The sequence below is a fragment of the Equus asinus genome, chromosome 14 (genome assembly GCF_041296235.1).
Source record: "Equus asinus isolate D_3611 breed Donkey chromosome 14, EquAss-T2T_v2, whole genome shotgun sequence".
Taxonomy (NCBI): Eukaryota; Metazoa; Chordata; class Mammalia; order Perissodactyla; family Equidae; genus Equus; species Equus asinus.
Window position 1 is genome coordinate 32,840,430 of NC_091803.1, and position 24,353 is coordinate 32,864,782.

Sequence of the window (24,353 nt, forward strand, 5' to 3'; positions counted from 1 at the left end):
CCTGCCAAAGTGCCACGTTGGGCCCGGCTGCGACGTGAGAAGCCGGCTCCGGGCGCCAGCCGGGGCGCTCGCGCCATTGGGGCGGGTGGGCGGCGCGAGGCGAGTCGGGAAGCGGGTCCGCGGCGGGTGGCTCTCGTCAAGGCGGCGGGACGGAGCCCGGGCGGCGGCGCGTCCCACCCGAGGGCGGCTCTGGCTGAGGGCGGAGGGGCAGGCGGAGCGCCCGGGGCAGCGGCTGAGGCGGGACGGCGGCGGCGGCGGGGACCGCTGTCCCCGGAAGAGCCGGCCGAGATGCTGGCGGAAAACCTGGTCGAGGAGTTTGAGATGAAGGAGGACGAGCCGTGGTACGACCACCAGGACCTCCAGCAAGGTGAGGGCGCAGTCGCCCCGCAGACGACGCGCGGGCGGCCTGGCCGAGGAGGCTCCTCCTGGGCGCGAAACTGTTAAAAAGTTGCTTTTGCTGGAGGCTGCCAGGTGCCAGGTGCGGGGAGAGGCTGGCGCTCACCTGGCGTTGGGATGGGCTGTGCCTGCCCATCGCGCCGGGGAGAAGCATCTGTGCGGGGCCGGGGCGGGCTTGTGCTCGGTGATCCTCATCAGCATTACTGCGCGCCGAGCGCTAACTATGCACCAGGCACTGTTTGAAGCGCTTTCCCCGGCGTCGCTGATCTAATCCTTAGAGCGTTCCTCGGAGGCAGGGGGGACCCCGAGCCGGCTCGGGCTGCGGCCTCTCCGCCGCTGGGAGTCATCGCAGCCCGGGCCGGGCGGGAGCGGCTGCAGGGGGCAGGTGTAGCGGGGCCATGTGGCTTGTGCCTAGCCGTTTGCACACATGCCGTCCGCACAACGGCTCTGTTGGTGAGAGAGTGACTTTTAGCATCCCCATTTTCCAGACGGGGAAAGCGGGGGCTAAAACGGCTAAGTGACTTCGCTCGAGTTAAGTGTGGGAGCCGGTATTTTTGGAGTCACACCCTCAGAATGAGGAGTGCCCAAACGCTATCTGTTCTTTTACCACCCGGTTTACAGGTTCTTCCGTTGAGTGTTAGAGAATTGCTTAGGCATAGTTCAGATGCCGAATAAAATGACTCCGGGGCCCTTCTACCCCGACCACTCCTTCAGTTCGCGCTGGAGCTTTTGAGTTAAAAACAAGCGTTTGGCTCTTGGCCTGCCTTGGATTTCTTGTTGACGCTGTCTCTAGAGAAAAACCTTAGAGCAGCCCTCTTTTTTTTTTTTTTTGCGTATTAATAGCAGGGACTTGCAGTCCGGGGAACACTTTTTATGTGCCAGACACCGACTGGCCCTTACAACAGGTGCTCACTTAATCCTCCCAACAACTCGGGAGGTAGAAGTAGATACTGTTATCAGGGAGCTAGGATTCCACTTCAGACTCCAGCGCCAACTTCCTTAACCACCATCCTGAACGCTGAATACTCCTCAGGAATTTCTTCAGGCATCTTCTGTTTCTGCGATTCTGTGTCAATCAATTTTTCCACCTCCAAACTTGCACTGAAAATTAGCATCTCATTTAGTTGAATATTAAATGACCATGATGTTTGTTCAGGCTAACCATTGAACTTGGGGGCGGAAAAAGAATGTAGGCTTAAATGACTCATACTCAGAAAAGGAAAATAAAACAAGTACCTCTTTTGGGGGAAGATGATTTTTTAAATCAGTATGCTGTGGACGGTAACCGACATCAAAGTTATTCACCGTTACGCTTTTATAGTCTAAGCTATTTCGTGGCTGTGGCGCAGAATTTGCCATCGTGTTCTCTAAGTCCGCAAGAAAGATTTGTCTTACTTTTTAACAAACCCGTTTTCAGAATTCCCTGTAAGGATTGATGGCCTAGTTTGATGCTTTCTCCAGGGTTAATGGAGCAACCACTGTGAGTTGCAACATTTCCCTATAATAAATTAAACAGTTTGCAGAAGCAAAGCTAAATATTTTTCTTTCCTGCGTTTAAGAAGCCTAGATCCCTACAGGCTCCTTGTTTTGAATCCAGCGAAATACTTGACACATAATAGAAGCCCAATTTTAGTATTTGTTGAACTGAACCGAGGCACTCACACAGTCTTGCTGGTTTCATGGCTCTCTTCCATCAGGTGCCTTTGTCCACACTACACTTTCCCCCTGTGGGAGATTGTTAGAAACAACCATTTGTAATACTTCAGTCTACTGAGAAGCAAATGCAAGGTGGTGGGGTTTCATGTGGAACTCATTAATCTCTGATCAAAACGAAGTCATTAGGTGTTCAAGTTTAATGAAACCTTAAAGAGCACAGGTCTCAACCTCCTTAATGTTAATTTGCATTTGGAATTTGTTGTATGCTTTTCAAAGGACTTTTACATCCATTATCACGATGGACTTTGACATAACCCTGTCTGTCATAACCAAGTGCGTGGGGTAAGAAGAGATGTGAAATTCTAACAATCATAACTTATGAATATGGCCTGTAGAATGAAGGCTGCAGTGTGAATAAAAGGATATCTTTGTCCCAATTTTGTTAAAATATATATTAAAGAACTCCTAAACTTCTAATGGATTTAAATTTTTGTTAATTTCTCAAAAATTTATTATCTGCTCTATGCCAGGTCTTCATGTAGGCACTGGGGCCACAAGTGCCTATCCACAAGCTAGGATAGTCAGGGTCCTCCTCATGGAGTTGACAGTCTGGGCATCTGTTGACTAGAGAAGCCTGGAGATGCTGCCTCCTGGTATGTGCCCACTACAGCGCCTGGCATATGTGGTAGGCCCTCAGTAGATATTTTCTACTGAGTAAAGTGTTGGAATTGTCCTGTGAAACAGATTGATAAGCAAATATAGTGGGATTTTATCAAGTGCAGATATCCATCTGCTCATTTTTTACATCCTCACTATTAATTTACTGAGCAAGCCCTGTTTGAGAGAGCTGCTAAAACAACTTTTTCAGATCTGTTCTCAAAGTCACAGAACTACAAATCTTTTCCTTTTGCAATAGAAGTATTATTTAAGTAGATTGAATCTTTGTATCAAAGCTTGCTGGCACATTCTTTTTTTAAAATTGCTGAAAAATTCTACCCTCAGAAGCTCTGGTCTACCATTCATACCTTGTTAGAAACATGTAAAGCTGTGTGCAGGCAGAAGGAGAGAACCCATTGCTTTCACAAAACACTTTGATGAAGAGACTGTCTTTTGTCAGAGGGCTGAGTTGGCACAGTAAGAATGCTGACAGTGATCTCTGAGTAAGATCTTTTCTGGGACAGCAGGAGCCTTCTGTGCAGGTAATAATGGTGCTCGCTTTGAAATGTGCCCCTGAGAACAAGGTGGAAAGACTTCAGAGACTGGGTTTTCTTTTAGACGAGCTGCTATTATAATTGTTGTTTAGAGAGCTGTGCAAGCTTAGAATAAGGATTCAGATTTCTCCACTGTAGATCAGCAAATGAAATCTTAGTTTAGAGGAATCCTAGGATTTCTGCTTCTTTTCAAGATGAGTACATTTTCCTTGTGTGCAACTAATTTGCTGCATCACTGCTTAGAGGGTCGTTAAAACTGACATTGTCATTTTTCTTGGTGTTTATGTTCAGGCTTTTTGCTTTCCCAATTATAGTAACATTGGCAACAGGAGGTACACAGAAGCATCACCGAATGACGCATTTGACTTTTGTAATAGGAAAAGCTTTCAGCCTTAGTCTTACTGAATTACTGCTGCCGACTACAGCTAACCTGGGAATATGTTCTCCTAATGTTTTTTTGGAAAAACTGCAGTAAAATAAGAAAAACTAATAGCAGTGGGATTTAAAGGTTTCAGAATTCTGGAAAAAAGATTCTTTTAAAAAAATCTCTCCAACTACTAGAGCTAATTTTCAGCATAGGGCTGAGTGGAGTGTCTGTTTAAAGCTAACTGTTTACGCTGTTAAAATAGATTATTATCACTTGCAAAGACTGATTAGTGATAGAATATTAAACTTGTGGAAGTATTGATAGGTTGCAATTCTCAAGCCTACAGTAAATCTGTGGTATTTTTAGTAGCAGCTTAGGCCAGTTCAACAGGATTTAGAAGAGACAATGTCTTAATGAAAATCCTTATTGGAAAATAGAACGGGTACATAAGGCTTCAAAATGATATTGTTTCCTTTTCTTTTGTGCCTTAATTAAAAGTATAATAGTAAGGGACATTGAATACTCTCCCATTCCCCCCTGCTAATTATTTAGAAAACTTTTTTGGGCTTACTGCCAGCTTTTGGCTCCTTTTGGTTATGGAAGGCAGACGCTACACAACAGGAAACAAACTTTTTTTAAAGACCAAAAAAAGACCCTTTACCAGATGAAGTAATATCCTTTTATACCGTGTGACTTCACAGGCACTTTCTTGTAGTTGAGACCTGTCTTACCAGAATTCTATCCTAAACATCCTATGAAATATTTAGGAGACTGAGACTTCGGGAGATAAGGACGAGTCTCAAATTCTTTTCTGTTTACTTTTTACTAGAGGAGTGCTATACTTGGCATCTCTTTCTGCAGCAGCAGAAAAGCTGCTCCTGGCTGAGTATTAAGTGACACAGGTAGTTTCACAACTGAATGAAAGTAGTTGATGATGGTTTGAAGTTAGTCTTCATTCTGGAAAAGGTTTCGGCTCAGGTTTTGATTGCTAGTTGAGAATATCTTTGGTGAATCTCTGGTCATTCCCAAAGAGGAATTACTCACCAGTTTACAACAGGCCAGGAGAGGCTTAAGTCATGTCTAGGTAATGTATATATGCTTTGTCTTTAATACAGTGTGGTGGCTTGGCTTCTGTGTGGGGCTGTGTATACACATTACACACCCTGCGTGTACAAAATAATTATATCTGGAACATCTTCAGCCATACATAATTCTTTTTTCACTTAGTGAAAGCAAGATATTAACTTGCCTGGGGTTGTATGTGTTTTCACTGGCAGAGCAGGCAGTACAAACCCAGAAAGCTCAACTCTCGTTTCTCATTACCATCTGTGAAAACAAGTGAAAAACTTAAGTACCTCGCCTAGGGAAATTTGTACTCTCTCCCTTAAACAAAGAAGTGTATATCCCTGTCAGACTTAAAACTGTGAAGATGTGGATGATAAAGTAGAGAATCTAGTGAGAGTAAGAGTTAGAACCTGTTGGCTTATTATCTGAAGTCTTAAGTACTTTAGTAGACGTTAATATTTACATCATGAGAATATATTGTAACACTCATCCATCAACATTATACTGTTTGTTTAAAATGGGGTATAAAATGTTTTAAAGTGAGCTACTGTGGTGTATGGTAGATTTTGCTGCTTTGTTTTTTCCTAATGAGGGAGAACTAAGCAAGGAGAATGCTAATTATGCACTTGAATGGACATTAGGATGTAACAAAAGTTGTTGCTTTTCTGTTACCACTTATCCTAGGTTAAGTTTTAATATCGGTAGTAGTGAATGAACATTAAATCTTGCTTGTCAACCTCTAAAAATTAAGTTTAAAAATCATACGTAATAAAGAAATTTGTTTTCATAATAAATATTTTTTATAACATTAAGTGAAATGACTTTCCATCATATTTAGAATAAGATTCAAACTTTCCTTACCATGGCCTATAAAATCTTATGTGATCTGGTCCCTGCCTACTTCTCCAACTTTATCTCAAAGCACTCCCCCCCCTCATGCTTCTGTCACGCTGGCTTTTTGTTGGGGTGTGGAGTATGCCAAATTATTTCCTGTCTCAGGGCCTCTGCCTGGCTTTTACATGGCAAGATCCTCATCCTTCAAGGTTTAGCTAAAATGTCTCCTCAGAGAGACTGGCCTTGTGACCTCTCTTCCTAAAGTAGATCCTTTCTTCATTATCACCAAATCCAGGGGTTTTTTGTCTTTTTTTTTACACTCCACATCCAGTTGGTTAACAAATCCTTTTAGCTCTAACTTTCAAAGCATATCCAGAATCCTACCCCTTCTCTCCATCTCTGCCACTCTAGTCCAGGCCACCATCATCTCTTACCCAGACCATTGCAGTATCCTGTCACCCTGCTTCTAGCTTTGTCCCTTTCAATCTGTTTCCACAGCAGCCAGAATGATCCTGTCAGAAGTCTTCATTGGGTTCCATTTCACTCAGAGTAAAAGCCAAAATCTTCATCTCCTTTGTTAGGCCCTACACAAGCTGGCCGACCTTGGAACCCTGCTTGTCGTACTCCACCCCACTCCCCGCATCCCTCACACACTCTTACTTTGCTCCAGCCTCAGTGGCCTCCTTTAGCTCTAGTCATGTTCCTCCTGGTCTTTGCACTTGTTTTGCCTCTGCCTGGAATGCTCGTGCCCTAGATAGATCTACATGGGTCACTTATTCAGTTCCTTCACATCTTGATTCTCATGTCACCCTTGTCATATGTTCTTAAATTTCCACCTCCCATATCCACACTCTTCCTGTCCCCCTTCTTGCTTTATTTTTTCTCTTTGACTCTTAGAACTGTCTATTATGTGTTTTATCATGTTGTTTCTCCCAGTAGAATATAAGCTCCATGAGAGCAGGGATGTGTTAGTTGAGTTCATTTTTAGATCCCTGGTGCTTAGATTGGTGTCTGCTATTATTGAATGTATGCATGTGTGTGTGAGTGAATAGTGTTTCATGGTTTGCAAGTTTATTTGTTTGCTGTCTGGCTTCTGGCATTAACCTGGGAGTGTCAGGAAAGCAGGAACGTCATTCATTTTATTCACCATTCTGTGGCCAAAGCTTAACATAGTGCCCAGCAATAAAAACATTCATTTGTGAATCAGTGAATACTAACAATACTTTTCCCGTGTATTGCAGCTTAGTTTGTAAAGTTTTTGTGTATTATTTCGTTTACTTTTCACAATCATCTATTGACAGGCCGGTCACCTCTAGACAAGAATAGAATTCTTGTCTGTAATAGTGTAGGGGCCTTTAAAGTCACCATATTTTTTTTTTAAGATTTTATTATTTTTTTTATTTTTCCTTCTTCTCCCCAAGCACCCCCAGCACACAGTTGCATACTCTAGCTGTGGGTCCCTCTAGTTGTGGCATGCGGGATGCTGCCTCAGCATGGCCCGATGAGCAGTGCCATGTCCGCGCCCAGGATCCGAACCAGCGAAACCCTGGGCCACTGCATCAGAGTGCAAGAACCCAACCACTCGGCCAGGGGGCCAGCCCTAAAGTCACCATATTGAAAGTATTAACCTGGTAAATGGTAGTCAGAACTGGATCTCAGACCTTCCTACCAGTTCAGTGCATTTCCCACTATGTTGAAGAACCTCTCCATGAAGTTTACTGTACAGATAAGTATTTCAGTTACCTATGTTAGAACCAGTGTCCTTTTCTGTGTCATCAAATTTTTATTTCTGGGATTGTGTATAATACAAACAAATCCGATTTTATGTGCACATATGCGTGAGAAGAAAGAGTTGAAAAAAGAGGTTTAAAATGGAAATAAGGCTCTTTGCTAAATGAAAGCTTACACTATGACACATAATTGCCTCAGAAACTGTATTGCTGCTTTGCTTGTCTGATTTGCTCATCTTGGAGAAGGACTTGAAGAGAAGAAGGAAAAATGAGACCTGGGGCAACGTTCTTATTACTGATGTATTTTTCCTTTTCTTGACTGAATAATTTTTAGCACCCTCGGAAGGCACCAGGATCTGTAACAACAAACTTTGCTTTGATAGCTGCTTTCACAGTGGCTGGATTTCATGGAACTTTAGAGACTATTGAAAGATTTGTCTGTATTTTGGCTCAGGGGTCCATCCAAAAAAGTAGATAATCAGGATCTGAATAAGTCCAGTCCATTAGCAAATAATTATGATCTTAGAAGTTACAATGCTAAATAATCATTCCTGAAGTAATTAATACACCTGCATAAAGAAGATCAGTATTCTTCAAGTCTGACATGTTAGGACAGGTCAGAGAGTATGTTACCTGTAGAGGACCTCAGTTCAACTGAATTTTAAGTAGAACTCAGGTTTCCGTCCATGCCATTCCACCCTCCGTTGGGATCTGACTTAAGCTTTATATGTTGGCTTGGGTCTTGGTTCATTCCTCTTTTAAAGACTGAATTATATAAAGTGTTGAAGTGAGATTGTTTGCATTATTGTAAGATTCACTTGTTTTCCTAGATCTCCAACTTGCTGCTGAGCTTGGGAAGACATTGCTGGATCGGAACACAGAGCTGGAAGATTCTCTTCAGCAGATGTACACAACCAATCAGGAGCAGTTACAGGAAATTGAGGTAATGTCCTCGGCGGGAGAGTGACACTTGGAGGTGTTGCGTGTTGCTGCTGTTGTACCAATCATATTTTGATAAAATGGCACTTGCAATTGAAAGCAACATTTAATTTCTAACACAAACTTTTTTGAGAATAGGAACTATTGGAGAGGGTGGAGAGGTTGATTTCTACCTTCTTCAGTCTTTCCCAACATGGAAGGCTGAGTAATGAAAAAGACTTCTCCCTTCGCCCTTGGTGAAGTTGCTAGAAGTAAATGGTCCAGTATTTGCCAGTATGTGAAGCAAAATAAAGCTGTGAATATTACGCTCAGTTTTTCACTTTTTTCTTTTAAAAAAATGAATTATGCAATATTTAAGATATGCAAAGAGGTATAAAAGAATAATACAGTATAAACACCTGCGTACCCACCACCCAGCTTAAAAAGGAAAACTACCTACACTGTTGAATGTCCCTGTCTACCCTCTCCCTGGTTGCATCTCCCCCACACCAAACACCATCCTAAACTGGGGTTTAGATAAAAAATTTAAAAATCACATTATTGAATTTCATAATGTTTTCAAATTCCTTGTGTCATTCAAACAATTAATCATAGATGTTTCTTTCTCTCTGCACTGATCTTGATTTATTTACATTTTTAGTAGTTTTAAAATTAAAACACTACTTTTTCCCTTGGCTAACAAACTAAAATGAAAGATGCTGGAATAGGGCTTTGAAATGGAAGGTGCTATCTTGTAAATGATCCCATTTAAGTAGCCCAGTTATATGTAGGCTACGTGGCTATAAAGATGGTAATTATGGCTATTAACCAGACAATTGTCCCATTAGAATGTTTTCTCCATACCGCAAACTCCCCCACCTCCAAAAAAAAAAGCTTTACACTTAAACTACAATTCTTTCCCCTCAAATTGGTACACTACAATCAGGACTCTTGTGTCTATGTGTAGAAAAATGTAAAAGACCTTAGAAAAGTGAAGCAATTCATCATGATCAGAACTTATTGAGCTCTGATTATATACTAAACCTGGTGCTAGAAATTCAAAGAAGTAGAATTACATAGTCCTTGACTTCAAAGCAATCAAAATTATACAGATTTCAATTTTTGAACATAAATATATCGTCAAAACCGAGGCAAATTTATAATTTCAGTATTCTTAACTTTACATGTCGCCATGATTGAAGAACACACAATAGATCTTGCCCTTTGTCACAGTTTAGGAATATAGCCAATGATACGACTGAAAGATCCTTTTATAATTCTGGGACGGCATGTCTTGTAATGATATTGAGGTCACCAGCTACCATTTTTAGCACATTCTAGAGCAAAAGAGCATAGAACATGCCATACCAGAAATTGAGTTTACAGTAGTCCCCTTATCCACAGTTTTGCTTTCTACAGTCTCAGTTACCTGCGGTCAACTGCAGTCTGAAAATATTAAATGGGATATTCTAGAAAAAAGCAATTCATAAGTTTTAAACTGCATGCCATTCTGAGTAGTGTGATGAAATCGCACACTGTCCAACTCTGTCCCACCTAGGACGTGAATCATCCCTTTGTCCAGCATAGCCACACTGTATATACTATCCACCTGTCAGTCACTTAGTAGCCATCTCTATTATCAGATGACTGTCGCAGTATGGCAGTGCTTGTGTTCAAGTAACCTTATTTTACTTAATAACGGCCCCAAAGCATAAGAGTAGCGATGGTGGCAATTCAGATATGCCAAAGAGAAGCTGTGAAGTGCTTTCTCTAAGTGAAAAGGTGAAAGCTCTCAACTTAATAAGGAAAGAAAAAAATATCATATGCTGAGGTTGCTAAGATCTATGGTAACTTTTATTATAGTATATTGTTGTAATTGCTCTATTTTATTGTTATTGTTAATCTCCTACTTTGCCTAATTTATAAATTAAACTTTATCATGTATGTACAGCTGTGTGCTGCATAACGACATTTCAGTCAACAACAGACCACATATATGTTGGTGGTCCCATAAGATTAGTACCATATAGCCTAGGTATGTAGAGAACCATCTAGGTTCTCTATGATGTTCGCACAATGACAGAATTGTCTAACCATGCATTTTTCAGGACATATCCCTGTTATTAAGTGACACATGATTGTATAGGGGAAAAAAAACGTATCTCCTGAGGATAAGGGGGGACTACTGTAATTACTTGTAGAGTTTGCCAGAAACCTAAAAATGTAGAAGAACCAGGCATTTTTAAATTATTAAACTAGCCAAATGTCATTTGTGGTCAAGGAACTCATTCCTGCTTTGTTTCATAGATTTTGTTTCTCAACTCATTGGAAGATTTCGTAGAGTGGTCTTGGGGTATATCCATGAAGACTGTCATCCATATTTATTTGTATTTGGGTAGAAACATAGTCTTAACACATTGTATTGATGATTCCTATGAAAGCAGCTATAAATCACTATAACAATGCTATAATTGATACTTATTTTAGCATATCTCCCAAGTGTAGATGAAAAAAAGTCCAAATTTGTACAATTAAGAGAATGATGCCTATTTGTTAATGTAGGAGGTTATAAACACAATTGCTTTATGATCTAAGTTACTTGTCTTTCTACCTTTGTTTTCTGTGGTATTGAGGATGATTAAACAGTTAAGACAGATCATTGACATTCTGAAAAACTCCAAAGATCTTTGAAATTCTCCAAATCTGCAAAGAACACTCCACCATCTAGTGTCTTCCATAAGATGTTGTAAAACATAATGGAAATGAAGTATCCAGTTCAGACCTTAATGATTAAATAAATATAAAATTAAATGTGTGTATAAGTATTTCAAATAAATTTAGACTGGAGTACTTGCCAAAATATTTTCTTGAATCTCTTGTCTCTCTAATAGTGCATGTGGTCCACTGGTTCATAGATCCAAGCATTGTAGCATTCAACATTTTACTCTTTATCTAAAGCTGTTTTTTGGCTCAGAATAACACTGTCTTAGATGTCTTCTCTGCCATAACAGTTGCCTTTCTTCTTTATTTCTTTTTATAAATTGCTTCATGAAAGTCAGTAGGGGTGGGATGAAATGGGGAGATGAAATGGACATGCTGGCTAAGCTTATTTACCTGCCAGAAGACTACGGCGTAACAGCCTTACTGCCTGCTTGGTTCAGATCTGTTTCTGGGCATGCTTACCGATCACAACATAGACTTCCACGGTCTCTCACTAATAGTCTAAAACAAAGAAGGCCTGATGCTCTTGTAAAAGTAACCAGGCAGCCAAAGAGCTTAATTCCCTGCTAAAAGATGACCCTTGCATTATGTACCTCTTATCAATGCAACCTTCAGGAGCCCCTAAACTTTATAAGGGCTCTTTCCTTAATTCAAACCTTATGTCAATTTTTTTCTTTTAAGTAAACTTTTTATTGAAATATAATGTACATACAGAAAAAAGCATGAATCCTAAGTATATAGTTCAATGAATTTTCATAAAGTAAACATACCCATGCAACCAACACCCAGATAAGAAATGAGAACGTTATCAGCTCGTCCAGTCACCCGACTAACCAGCATTCTAACACCTAGATTAGTTTAGCCTGTTTTTGAACTTTACATGAATGCAATCACTTGTACAAGTTTTAAACCAACTTTTCAGAATGTTTATTGGGAGTTTTCCTAATGAGAAAAGTAATACATGGTCATTTTTTTAATTTATAAAAATACGTATTTGAAAACCAAAAGTCTCTTATCCCACCAACCCAGAGAAATTTTAAATGAGACAGTCCAGAAAAATAGTCTTGGAACAAACTACTCAGAGTGGATGAAGAATAGTGCAGAACTGGTGAAAATACTAGGACAATTATAATCCCCAAACCGTGACTCATTATGGAAATAGACAACTTGGAAACTGTCAAAAGGTATTTTGTAAGTAGAACTACAAGCATGCTTTCAAAGACTGTTAGTAGGTTTCAAACAATCCTCACAAAAATTGATCAGTATTTTGTAAAGCATCATTTTTAATGTAAAAAAAGATTAAATAAACTATTGAAAGTAGTGATTGGCTTCAGAGATGCTTACAGCCTGTGTGACTTTTATTCAGTATTAATCTGAGCATCTAATTTTTCAAGATTTCAGAGCAAGTTTTTCTCTCTGGGATGAGGGGGAGGAGAGAAGCTTTGGAGAGTAATGAGATCTGACACTATCAGACACAATTGGATTCTCTTAAAGTTTCCTACAATCGTGTAAGCAGCCCACAGCCTGGTGTTTTTTTTGCTTCTCTGCGTGGAAACCTGCATTATCCCCACAGAAGTTGTCCCTACCACTCAAAGTCAGCTGGCCTTCAAGGCGTCCCTTCTTGCAAGAGCTCGTGTCTTCCTTGGAAATTTTAAAGCATTTTGTGCTTCCTTTACTACATTTACCAATATTCTACTGTATATTATGCATATTTCTTGATTTGTTTTATTCTTCCCCCTCACCCCGACTTCCCGTTGCAGTGTTGAAGCTGTTGCTGTGTTTATTCATGGTCTTTCACACAGAGTAGGTAATCGATAAATGTTGAAATCAGTGTCTTAACAGAGGACAAATAAACAGTTTACAAAGTGCTTCCAATATTACTAAACTGTGGGTTTCCACCTCTGGAGATTTTTAAAGGAAGTGAAAGGAGCTCTGGCCTCAGTGTTAGAAGACTCAGGTTTAAGCCTTCAATTCTACAGCAAATAGCTAGAGACTTAGGCATGTGAATTACCTCTCAGATCCTGTTTGCTCCCCTCTGTGATGGTGATAAGAATGCTTGCACTACCTTGGTACAGGGTTGTTCTGAGGGGATGCGATTATGTAAATGCATATATTTTGGCCAGTATAATTTGTTGCACAGTTTATCCATCTTTTAAGAATTTTAGTAATGAAAGAATCTTAATTCTTAAAAAAATAAATCCTTTTCAATTACTGGAAAACAAATCTTAAAAACAAGCCAAGCTTTTAATAGTGAGATTATAGATGGTTTTTTTTTTCATATTCATGCTTTTATTTCTTTTTCCCACTAAATTTCTTACAGGGGAAATATAGTAAGCAGAGGACAGAGATTTTTCAAAGGTAATAGGAAATATTTCTTCAGTATTGGGGAAGGTCATTTTGATCCTAAATTAAGAGGATTTGGGCTATAATTCTTAATATAAAGATAATCTCAACACTGCATAAAAGCCAAATTTCCATTCCATTCCTTATGTGTTTTTAGTTTGGGTTGTGTCTGTCTTTTCCTGCATTCCAGGTCAGGGTTCTACAATTGCCACATGTTAGTCTAATCCTACTGACCTTTCTTTTTCAAAGGTTTGCCTCAGTTGTAAAGGTGGCCTGTTTATAGCTTTTGTGTATAACCTGAACCTTGTACTCACAGCTGAGGTGACATTCTGTGCAAATTCCAAGACACGTGTGAGATAACCCACGGAACTTAAACTTTGATACTCTCGCCTATAAGTTGACATTTTTCCCTTTATTTTTGCTACCCGCATCTTCTTCTCCCCCCGCTGTTTTGCTTAAATGTCCTCTTTCCCCCTGTTTAATATGGCAGATAGTTTTGTACTCGAGTTCTTTTTGGCACTTGAATTTCAGATTGGTGGCAGTCCTGTCATTCATTTGAGGCTGTGTATCAAACATTCTGAACTGAGAAAACCAGAGCATTAGAAGTATATCTGTACCTTTAAATGCAGGGTAGAAAATAAGCTAACTCATTTTCTTCTAGATTCAGAAAAAAATTGATAAATACTAATTTGAAGTTTTAGACGTCAAGCCTTAAAGCGGTGTCTGACTACATGGAGTTCTGATTCTCAGGCCTTATATCAGTACTTGCTAAAAGATCTAATAATTTTTCTTTTAAGTTGCTGACCAGTTTAATCAGACTCCTTTGTTAGGTGACCTCTCACAGATTGTGGAGAAGTGAAGGGCTTTTCTGATTAGTTTTGCTTTAATAAGATTAAACTCCTACCGTGTGAAAACAAGCTCCCTGCCATTTAGATTGTCCTTAAAGCCAAGTCCTCTAAAACCAAAATATCACAAATTCCTCCTGAATGGTTTCCTTGTGTTTTTGTCACAGTTTTTTATATCAAACGAGGGAGACTCACTGTAGTTTTTAAATAGCCTCTTTGTATTTATTTGCATATTGACTCGTTCCCTTTATGTTGGCCGCAACTCTAATTGAACATATCTTTATAAAGGGGCAACAGCTTGGGGCCCACAGAATAGCTGGAATAGGTGCAGAGAAATAATCTGTAAATGGAGGAAGAGAGGAGAGAAGTAGTGGCTAATAGGGCCTTTTCCCAAGAGGGCTTTAAGCAAAGCCCTTCTCAAAACCTTTCAATTAGGTCTCTCGACATTTCAGCTGAGTTGTGATATAGCACATGATAGCTGTTGTGAACAGAGGTCTAGAAATTGCCATTTAGCCTACTTTTTTTAGTCACTACTGTGTGTCAGGAATTGTACTAAATGGACTAGATGTATAAGGGGCTTCCCTTCTTCAAGGCGGGTTAGAATACAACATTAACAAGTAAGTAATTGGGTTGTTTATTATTGTGTAAAGTGTTTCAAGGGAAATTGATAGGGTGCCTTGGGAGAGGTGCTGCTTTAGACAGGGGGTCTAGAAAGGCTTCTGAAGACGGTCTGTTTGAATGGAGGCCTAAAGGATAATCAGAGTTCTTAACCATTTTTGTGCTGTCAGTCCCTTTGGCTATTTAGTGAGGTCTATGATGATCCTCTTAAAATACATCAAATACATAGAATTACAAAGGGAACCTGTTATATTGAGATGCCTATGAAAATATTGCAAAAAATGAGTTTGTGATATCGTAATATGTTTCTTTATTAATACATTAAATATCAAGATCTAATGGCAATCTAAAAACTGCAATTTCAAATAGTGATGAGTATAACCAATAAATCAACATTTCTGCACCCATTATCATGTCATAGGAAAATGTCTGTGATTTCTATTGGTGAGGAAGTGCTAGGTACCCCTCATACTACTGGTGGTTTTTTGCCTCCATTCATAATTGAAGGAAATGCTAAATTTCAATTAGAAGTTAGTGAAAATGGAGCTACAACTTTCCCCCATCCATTGTTGCAGACTCTTTCAATTCTGTCCGTGGACCCCAGGTTAAGCACTGCTGGATTAGATAGAGCCAGCCAGGAGAAGTGTGTCCTCTGGGAGAGGGGAGAGTAGGGGAAAGGACCTAAAGGGAGAGGGAGCTTGCCTTAGGCTGAGGCAACTCCACAATTTTAATGTAAAGTTACCCACCTCCTGAGTGTGAAATAAGGAAGAATCAATGGCTAACAGATAAAGCTGGAAAAACCATTTAAAGAGAGACAGTTGGGAAAATATTAACACCGAAACATAATAGCTGATATTAAGGAATTATTGGGTTTTTTTTTTTTTAGGTGTGATTGGAATTGTAGTTAAAGTGAAAAGTCTTATCATTTAGAAATATAAATATGTATACTTGAATTAAGGTGTCTTGGATTTGCTTTAAAATGATTGGAGATGAGAGTAGAAGAGTAGAGATGAAACAAGATTAACTGTATGTTGATAATTGTTAAAACTGGATGATGGATAGATGGGGGTTCATTAAACCATTTTTTTCTGCATTTATGTTTGACATTATCCATAATAAAAAGTTTTTAAAATGTAGATAGGATTAGCCATCTGTAGAGTCAGTATTTGAGTGGACTGAGAATTTAGGAAGCAGCACTCAAAGTTCAGGTAACTAGTACGTAATTTCAGGGAAGTATGAGTGTAAGAATTTGTTGAAGTATAACGTGGTAAAGAATGCTACTGTGATACAGTTAAAATCTAACTTAATCTTATTGAACAACTGCAACTCGACGAAGTCCTAAGAAGGGAAATGGTGAACATTAAGCTTAAGGATCATTGTTGATCCAAGTGAGTACTTATGTCTTCTAGACCCAAGAGAAAGAGACATTGGGTTAAGGGAGGGGAGATTTCCAGGATATTCCATGACCAGGATCAACATTTCTCTCGTAAGTGTGATCCATGGACCACTTGTACTAATATCACCTGGAGTGTTTTCTAAAAATGCAGAATCTTAGCTCTACCCTAGTCTTACTGACTCAGAACTTTAGGGGAAAGGCTCCCAGGTTCCTATACTTTAAAATCCCCCAGATAAATCTTAGCACGTGTGAAGTTTGAAAACCATAACCGTAGATAAAGATGACAATAGCTGTCTCTTGTTGAGCAGTTTTACCATATGCCACATGCCATGCTGAACCTTTCACATATGTTAATCTCTCAGCAACCTTGAAAGGTGATGAGGCAATTTCACCCTAGAAAAAATTGTTACTTGCCGGAGGTCACCCAGTTAGAAATGACAAAACAGGACTTCAGACCAAATTCTGACCCCAGAGCCCAAGCTCTTAGCTACTATGCCTCTCCCTCCCATCAGGCTTCCTCTTTTCTCTGATCCTGTGCCCACCAAAAGACTCCCGTGGGAGCTGGCCTCTCACCTAGCATTTATGGGGCAGATGTGTCCTACAGAGGACGTGACTATTCCAATCGCTGGGCAGGGACAGATCCTGTTGTAAATTAATAATTAGTGTCTGGTCTATACATTAGCCTTTTTTAAGGTGGTTGTGAATCAGTCCCAAAGAATACTTGAGACTTTATACTTGATATAAAGTAGCTTGCAGAATTTCTGTACTATTGTATATATATTCCCATATTCTAAACCTCCTTTCCACTCCAATATTCCTAAGACATTGAACACATTTTCCTCAGTGACAGGAACCTACTATGACATGGCTAGCCAGAGGGCAGGATTAAGGGCAGGGTCCTAGGAGAAGCTGTGGGGGATGAGGGAGTGAAGAATAAACACAGGTTTTACAGGGTCATGCTGTGTGTCACTTATCTCACATAATATTTCAATCCTACAAGATGGGTGCTAAGAGATCCTCAATGCCTTATTTTCAATTCCCGACCCAAAAGGCTCTGTAGAACAAGATTTTTTTCTTAAGTTTGCAACAAATTCATTTGGCAGCAAATCCTGACCTGAACTCATGTGAGGCTGTTTATAATCTTTATTCATACTTTTTGATTCACAAAAATCAATGCTTGATTACAGAGTGCTGCCCAGACCCCACCGGGGATATTATAAAGTGTTGTGTGCCATGTTGTCTTTCTAAAATTTAAAGAATTTTCCAAAACACTTTTGGCCCCAAGAGTTTCAGATGAGAAAGTTGGAGTTATGAGAGTTAAGTGTTTCTCAACACATTGCTACCAAGTTATGTAACTAGATTTGATAAAAGGCCATACATGCTTTTTTCAACTCTGCCACACTGCCGTTTAAAGAGCCCACTAAAAATTACGTAGCCTGTTCTTTGAAAGAAGGCTGTTGGCTTTGCAAATACTTGTAAGTTTGTATAAAAAGCCTCAAAAAAGTATTTTTAAAGTCATGTCTTTGGTCTGTTACCATTTGATCATCAATAATGCTTCAGACCTACCTTTTTTCCTCTTTCTAGTTGTGCCCCAGAGAAATATGAGTGTTTCATTTGGAATATGTACTGTGTGTCAGCATCTTGAGTGGAGTTGAGTAGGGGAGGGAAGCAAGATAACTTTAACACTGAGGCTTTAAGATTGTGATAATTCCCCTGTATTCCTGGCTTTAGAAAGCAGTCTTAGCAGTACCAAAGTAAATAATCTGGCAAATTTCTCACGAATAAGGAGGATTATGATGATAACATTCTCACAGAATTAAAAATAATAGGAATCTTTGAATCATATTAAGCTAAAATATGTCTTTCTGGTTAAATCAGTCTTATTTTCCATATCTCTTGTCCAGAATGGCTCACTCAGAGAAAAAAATGCTTTTTTTTCCAAATGAAAATTGTTTAAAGTCCTCCACTTTAGCCTTTCTTATTTCTGTAAAACGTGATATTTTTGCTTAAACATGGATTATGTATTCCATGCTTTTTCTCTTGTGGGAGTATCATATCTCACTTTAGATTTTTCTGTAGAGTATTAATTTTATGTGTGTTATGTGATTTGTAAGAGTAGACCAGACTCATAATATGCAGGATGTTGCTAAGCATTAGGGGAACTAAGCATATAAAGGATGGTCTGTACTCATTTCCTATTAAGACAAGTAGTTTAACTGGGATTCAAAGTTATTTCTATAAAAAAACCAAAAAAAACCTGTGGTATTGTGGTGTAATAAAAATTATATATTTGATCTTTGTCCCCAGCCTGGCTCAGAGCTCCTAAAACCCTTGGAATCTCCTGAGTGATAGGAGGGGACAGGTTTCCAGAAGGAACCAACCACTTGATTAGTGGGTTAGAACTATCAACCCAATCTCCTAACCTCTGGGCTGGAGGTTGAGTTCAGTCACCAATAGCCAGTGATTTAATCAATCGTGCCTATGCAGTGAAGCTTCAATGAAACTCTGAAACGAGGCTAAGGGAATTTCCAAGTTGGTGAACAAATATATTGATGTGCTCGGAGGATGGTGTGTCTGGAAAGGGCATAGAAGCTCCACACCGCTCTCTACCCCCACACCTGGCCCTATGTCTCGCTTCCTTTTGGCTGTTCCTGAGTTGTGTCCTTTAGAATAAAGCAGTAAATGTAAGTAAAGCACTTTTCTGAGTTCTTTGAGTTGTTCCAGTGAATTATTGAACCTGAAAGGTCGTGGGAACCCCCAAATTTATAGCCAGGTGGTTGGTAGTACAGATGGTCCCTGGGACTTGCAACTGGCATCTGACGTAGGGACAGTTTTGTGGGACTGAGCTATTATGACCTGTGGGGTCACCAATTCCAGGTAGTTAGTGTCAGAATTGAATCGAATTGTAGGAACTCAGTTGGTGTTGGACGATGAGAGAACTGGTGTGGGAATACTGCAGGTATCGCATCTGTTTAATGTGCAGCCTGGTCACTGTCATCTTCTCTTACAGTATCTGACCAAGCAGGTGGAGCTTCTACGGCAGATGAATGAACAGCATGCAAAGGTTTACGAGCAATTGGATGTCACAGCAAGGGAACTGGAAGAAACAAATCAAAAGCTAGTTGCTGACAGCAAGGCCTCACAGCAAAAGATTCTGAGGTAAATTTCCGGACTCTGTTGAGGAAGCTCTAGGGGAAAGTCATTTGGTATAAGCTAGAAAAGAACATGGCTGTCGTGGGTTGGGTCAGTATGGGGTAAAGTTTAATTTGATTCTTTATGGAGAATAGAGGTTAAATGGAAGGCCTTTCCAATTACAAAAACCATTTGTGTGTCTGGCAACTAAGCTCTCCTCACTGCTTATGCCCTTAATTTAATATGACAAGCAGCAATTGGCTTCTCTCTGTTCCTCACAGTCTGACTGAAACGATCGAATGCCTCCAAACCAACATTGATCACCTCCAGAGCCAGGTGGAGGAGTTGAAGTCATCTGGCCAAGGGAGAAGGAACCAGGGAAAATGTGACCAGGAGAAATCGGCACCCAGCTTCTTGTGTCTGAAAGAGCTGTATGACCTCCGCCAGTAAGAGCCTGCCTTTCCATGCATTTACAAGCAGGGGAGCGTCTCATGTCGTTGACACACTCTGGATTCCAAGAGATTAAAAGTATCCTTTTAAGGGGCTGGCCCAGTGGCATAGCAGTTAAGTGCACATGTTCTGCTTCGGCGGCCCAGGGTTTGCCGGTTCAGATCCCAGGTGCGGACATGGCACCATTTGGCAAGCCATGCTGTGACAGGCGTCTCACATATAAAGTAGAGGAAGATGGGCATGGATGTTAGCTCAGGGCCAGTCTTCCTCAGCAAAAAGAGGAAGATTGGCAGCAGATGTTAGCTCAGGGCTAATCTTCCTCAAAAAAAACAGTACCCTTTTAAGAAACACCACATGGTTATTAAACTGCCAGTGGTTTGAACAAAACCACTTAATGTAAACATAAAAATTACAGGGTTCTTGGGTATTCATAATTCTATGAAAACTCATTTTTGAAAGTCTTGGGAGCATTTATTTCAGGGTTTTAATGCATTAAATCTTACTTAAAAATAAGATGCAGTACTTCTGATAAACTATAGATTTTGGGGTTGTATTTCACATTAGAGTGAAGAAAAAACTGAAATTTCAGTGAAACAAAAATCCAGGCAAACAGAAGTTTTTTCTGCCTACAGAAATGCCTTTACAATTTAGAGCTATGAGATTGAATTTTTATTGAAGAAGTGTTTATTGAGCACCTGTTGACGGCAGGTGCTATGCCAGAAATGAGGAGTGGTAAGCGAAATAGACACAGTTCTGCCCTCTTGAAGCTTTCAGTCTCGAGGAGAGGCAGATGAACAATCACGTAAATAAATACACTTGTAAGTTACCTGGGACTGCGTTGGTGGTTCTCAGCCTTGACAGTTCATCAGATTACTTGTGGCGTTTTTCAAACTGCAATACCAATGACTCCCAGAGGCCTCAATCAGAATCTTTAGGTGTGGGGAAAAAGCTGCCCAGGTGATTCTGATGTGCATTCCTGGTTTAAAGTCAGTGCAGCAATGGTTCTCAATCTCGGCTGCATATTAGGAATCTCATGGAGAGCATTTAAAAAACCCCAAGTCTAAGTGACAGACCAACTAGGTCAGAATCTATGGGAGGGGGACCCAGGCATCGATATTTTTGAAGACTACCCAGGTAATTCTCATCTGCAGCCAAGGCTGAGAAGCACTGGGCCATCCTGATTTCCTTGAGAGGTATCGGTCGTACTACCGGTCTTTGGGAATGGATGTTTTATAGTACTTTTAATGTTTAAAAAAAATTAGTCATGTTTTCTTACATGTGTTTATTTTCCAGCCGCACACAGTTTTATTTTAGCCACCACTCTAATGTGGAATAGACAAAAAATAGGTCACTATCACAGCTCCCCAAAAATACTGGGTTGAAAAAAACATCACTCGCCCGCTTTCCATTCTCAATTGACCTGTGTAATATATTCTTTCGTCATTTTTCCTCTAGACACTTTGTGTATGATCATGTGTTTGCTGAGAAGATCACTTCCTTGCAAAGTCAGCAAAGCCCTGATGAAGAAGAAAACGAGCATTTGAAAAAAACAGTGACAATGTTGCAGGCCCAGCTGAGCCTGGAGCGGCAGAAGCGGGTGACTATGGAGGAAGAATATGGGCTTGTGCTAAAGGAAAACAGTGAACTGGAACAGCAGCTGGGGGCCACGGATGCCTACCGAGCTCGGGCGCTGGAATTGGAGGCTGAGGTGGCAGAGATGCGGCAGATGTTGCAGTCGGAGCATCCTTTTGTGAATGGGGTTGAGAAGCTGGTGCCAGACTCTCTGTTTGTCCCTTTCAAAGAGCCCAGCCAGAGCCTGCTAGAGGAGATGTTCCTAACTGTGCCAGAAGCACAGAGAAAGCCTCTTAAGCGTAGCAGCAGTGAGACGGTGCTAAGCAGCTTGGCAGGAGGTGACATCGTGAAGGGCCACGAGGAGACCTGCATCCGGAGGGCCAAGGCTGTGAAGCAGAGGGGCATCTCCCTTCTGCATGAGGTGGACACTCAGTACAGCGCCCTGAAGGTGAAGTATGAAGAGCTGCTGAAGAAATGCCAGCAGGAAGAGGACTTCCTGTCCCACAAGGCCGTGCAGACCTCCAGGGCCCTGGCCAAGGACCCGGCTGGAGTGAATGCCCAGCCTGAGCCCAGTGCTAGCAGCTGGGAACTGGCCTCTCTTACCCCAGAGCCCATTGGCTCCCCCACCACCACCACACCTCCAGAATACAAAGCACTTTTTAAGGAGATCTTTAGTTGCATCAAGAAAACTAAGCAGGAAATAGATGAACAGAGAACGAAATACCGATCTCTCTCCTCCCATTCCTAATTGAACCTCCAGCTCTTCTGCTAAAATGCCTGTTTCCTATCACATCTCTCTCCACTCAGACAAGTGTTTGTAAACCCAAAGCCTAACGTTGCTCATGATGTTTGCCTCATTACTTTGCTTATTTAGCAAATGTGTACATCGAGGAAAGAAGGTGGCTACTGATGTCAGTTCTATAATCCAGTTCTGTTTAAGCTTCTCAGGAAATCCCATGACAAACTGGCCTCGGGCTGGCGCGCTGATTAGGCTGCAGTTTCTTGAAAAGCCCCAGAACCAATGGAGGGAAGATCTATGCTCCTGGAGAAGTCTGCCTGGAGTTACTATAGTATATAGTATATGTATTGTGTATAGTATATTGGGGGGAAAGGGCAGAGTTGAAACAAAGTCAAGGCAATTGTTGCTGCCTCCTTGCTTCTCAAAACTACGTAGAAGTCAGATGGCTGCCAAACTGAAATATCTTTTGCAAACACTGTTGGATACTGTGAATTCAGTAAGAATGTTCAGGAGAAAGCAGGAGTCTAATCCAAAATAAATGGCATTAACAAATGCTCCAAGCCTTTGAGTTGTGTTACATCTGCTACCAGTTGAACTGTGACTGACAGGTAATCCTAAAACCTCTAAATCTAATTGAATACCAAATGGAAAGGGCAGACTCTGGTTTGACCAGCTTAGCTTGTTAGTATCCACCCCCACATTCAAATGTTTTTATGCAAAGCTATAGTGATTAGGACAGGCAAATATGTAAATCTTTCATTCCTTTCTTAAATTCAAACTAAAAGGGCAAGATCAAACCCCTTACTCTTACTGTGTTGTCGGAGCTGGCTAACCTGCCAGCCACAAGCTGCTCTTGCTCAGTTTCTTCATTCCTGTAAATGGATTTGACTTGCTGCAGAAACTCCGATCTGCTACTTTGTTAAACAGTATTGACGTTCTGACTGTGGAAATGTACTCACCCTCTCACTTGCATACTTTTAATTTAAAACTATTTAAGAAAACCGAGGTTATAGTAATTGTATATATTTTTCTAAAAACCAAATAAAACTATGAAAATGAACAAATGGGTCTATTGCTTGTTATTTTAAGCTTAAGCCATTTTACTGTTAAAAACAACTGCCCACTTTTTTTTCTTCCAACAAATTTCTCTAGGAAGACATGGTAGTGATTTTTTTTCCCCATTTCCTTAGGATCGTGTAATGGCACAAATTCTCTTGTTGACAGACGTTCATTAAAATTACTATATGATTGAAAAACATTTTCAAATTTATATACTGTATATAATTTTCACGATTTGAGAAATGTCAGACTTGGATCTGAATTAAGAGCATTTGACTAGTTGATTCTTAAAACATTTGATCATTCAGTCATAGGAAAGAAACTTTATAATATTTAAACATTAAAATGAGCATTGAATCTAAATTAGTTTTGCTTTTGGATTATTTAAGTTTTTAAAAATGGGTAAACATTTTTTCCAACAGTGCAAAGAGTTTGTAAAGTTAGTCATCTTTTCTTCCCTGACCTCCCAGCCCTCTCTTCCCCCAAATCAGCTAGTTACTGGTTTCTTGTATATTCATCCAAAATATTCTGTGCATGTGTTAGTACACAAGTATGCTTATATCGCCCCATTTTTTTAAACAATTAAGAATATACTATAAGCACTCTTGTGCACTGTATCTTCCGTTTTTATTGAACCATCTGTCTGTGAAATAATATCTTTATCTATCTACATTCTTTATGATAGCTGTATAGTATTCCAGTCTATGGAGAGAGAGAGATATATATATATGTAACACAGAAAGAGAGATTCATTTAAATAGTCTCTGATGGGTAGATTGTTTCTAGTCTTTTGCTACCACCAAAACAAAAATCTGTGATGAATGGCCTTAAATACATCTTTGGACACTTATGAGTCTAGAAGATAAATTATTAGAAGTGGAGGCAAAAAGAAATGGGCATTTTGCTAGTGTCATCTTCCAGAAGTTTACTGATATATACTTCCTTCAACAATAGGTAAGGTTGCCTATTTTCTCACACTTGTGCTGGTGAACTTTTTGACCTTTGCCAAACTAATAGAAAAGTGGTGTTTCCTTGTAGTTTAAATTTGCATTTCTTTTATTGTTAATAAGGTTGAATATTTTTTAATCTTAAAATTTGTATTGTCCTTTGCCCATTTTCCTTAATTCAGAGCTCTAGTATTTAGGAAGTTTACTTATCTTAATTTTTACTTTCTTATGGGCATTTTGCCAAGCAAAATTTTTATGTAGTTATATTAATTTTTTAACACTGTTTCTTTTTGTGCCTGACAATTCTTTGATCTACCTGAGCTTTGTTTTTTCTTTTTTTATCGTGGTAAACAT

At 40.0% G+C, this 24,353-nt stretch overlaps 1 protein-coding gene across 1 annotated transcript; it reads left to right on the plus strand.

The window, feature by feature from the left end:
• Window positions 1-23,057, plus strand: CDR2 (cerebellar degeneration related protein 2). Its single transcript, XM_014857887.3, has 5 exons — window positions 1-367; window positions 8,090-8,202; window positions 19,111-19,259; window positions 19,514-19,678; window positions 21,138-23,057. The coding sequence occupies exons 1-5, from the start codon at window positions 289-291 to the stop codon at window positions 22,000-22,002; spliced, it is 1,371 nt and encodes a 456-aa protein (XP_014713373.1). The 5' UTR covers window positions 1-288; the 3' UTR covers window positions 22,003-23,057.
• The last annotated feature ends 1,296 nt before the right edge of the window (window positions 23,058-24,353 follow it).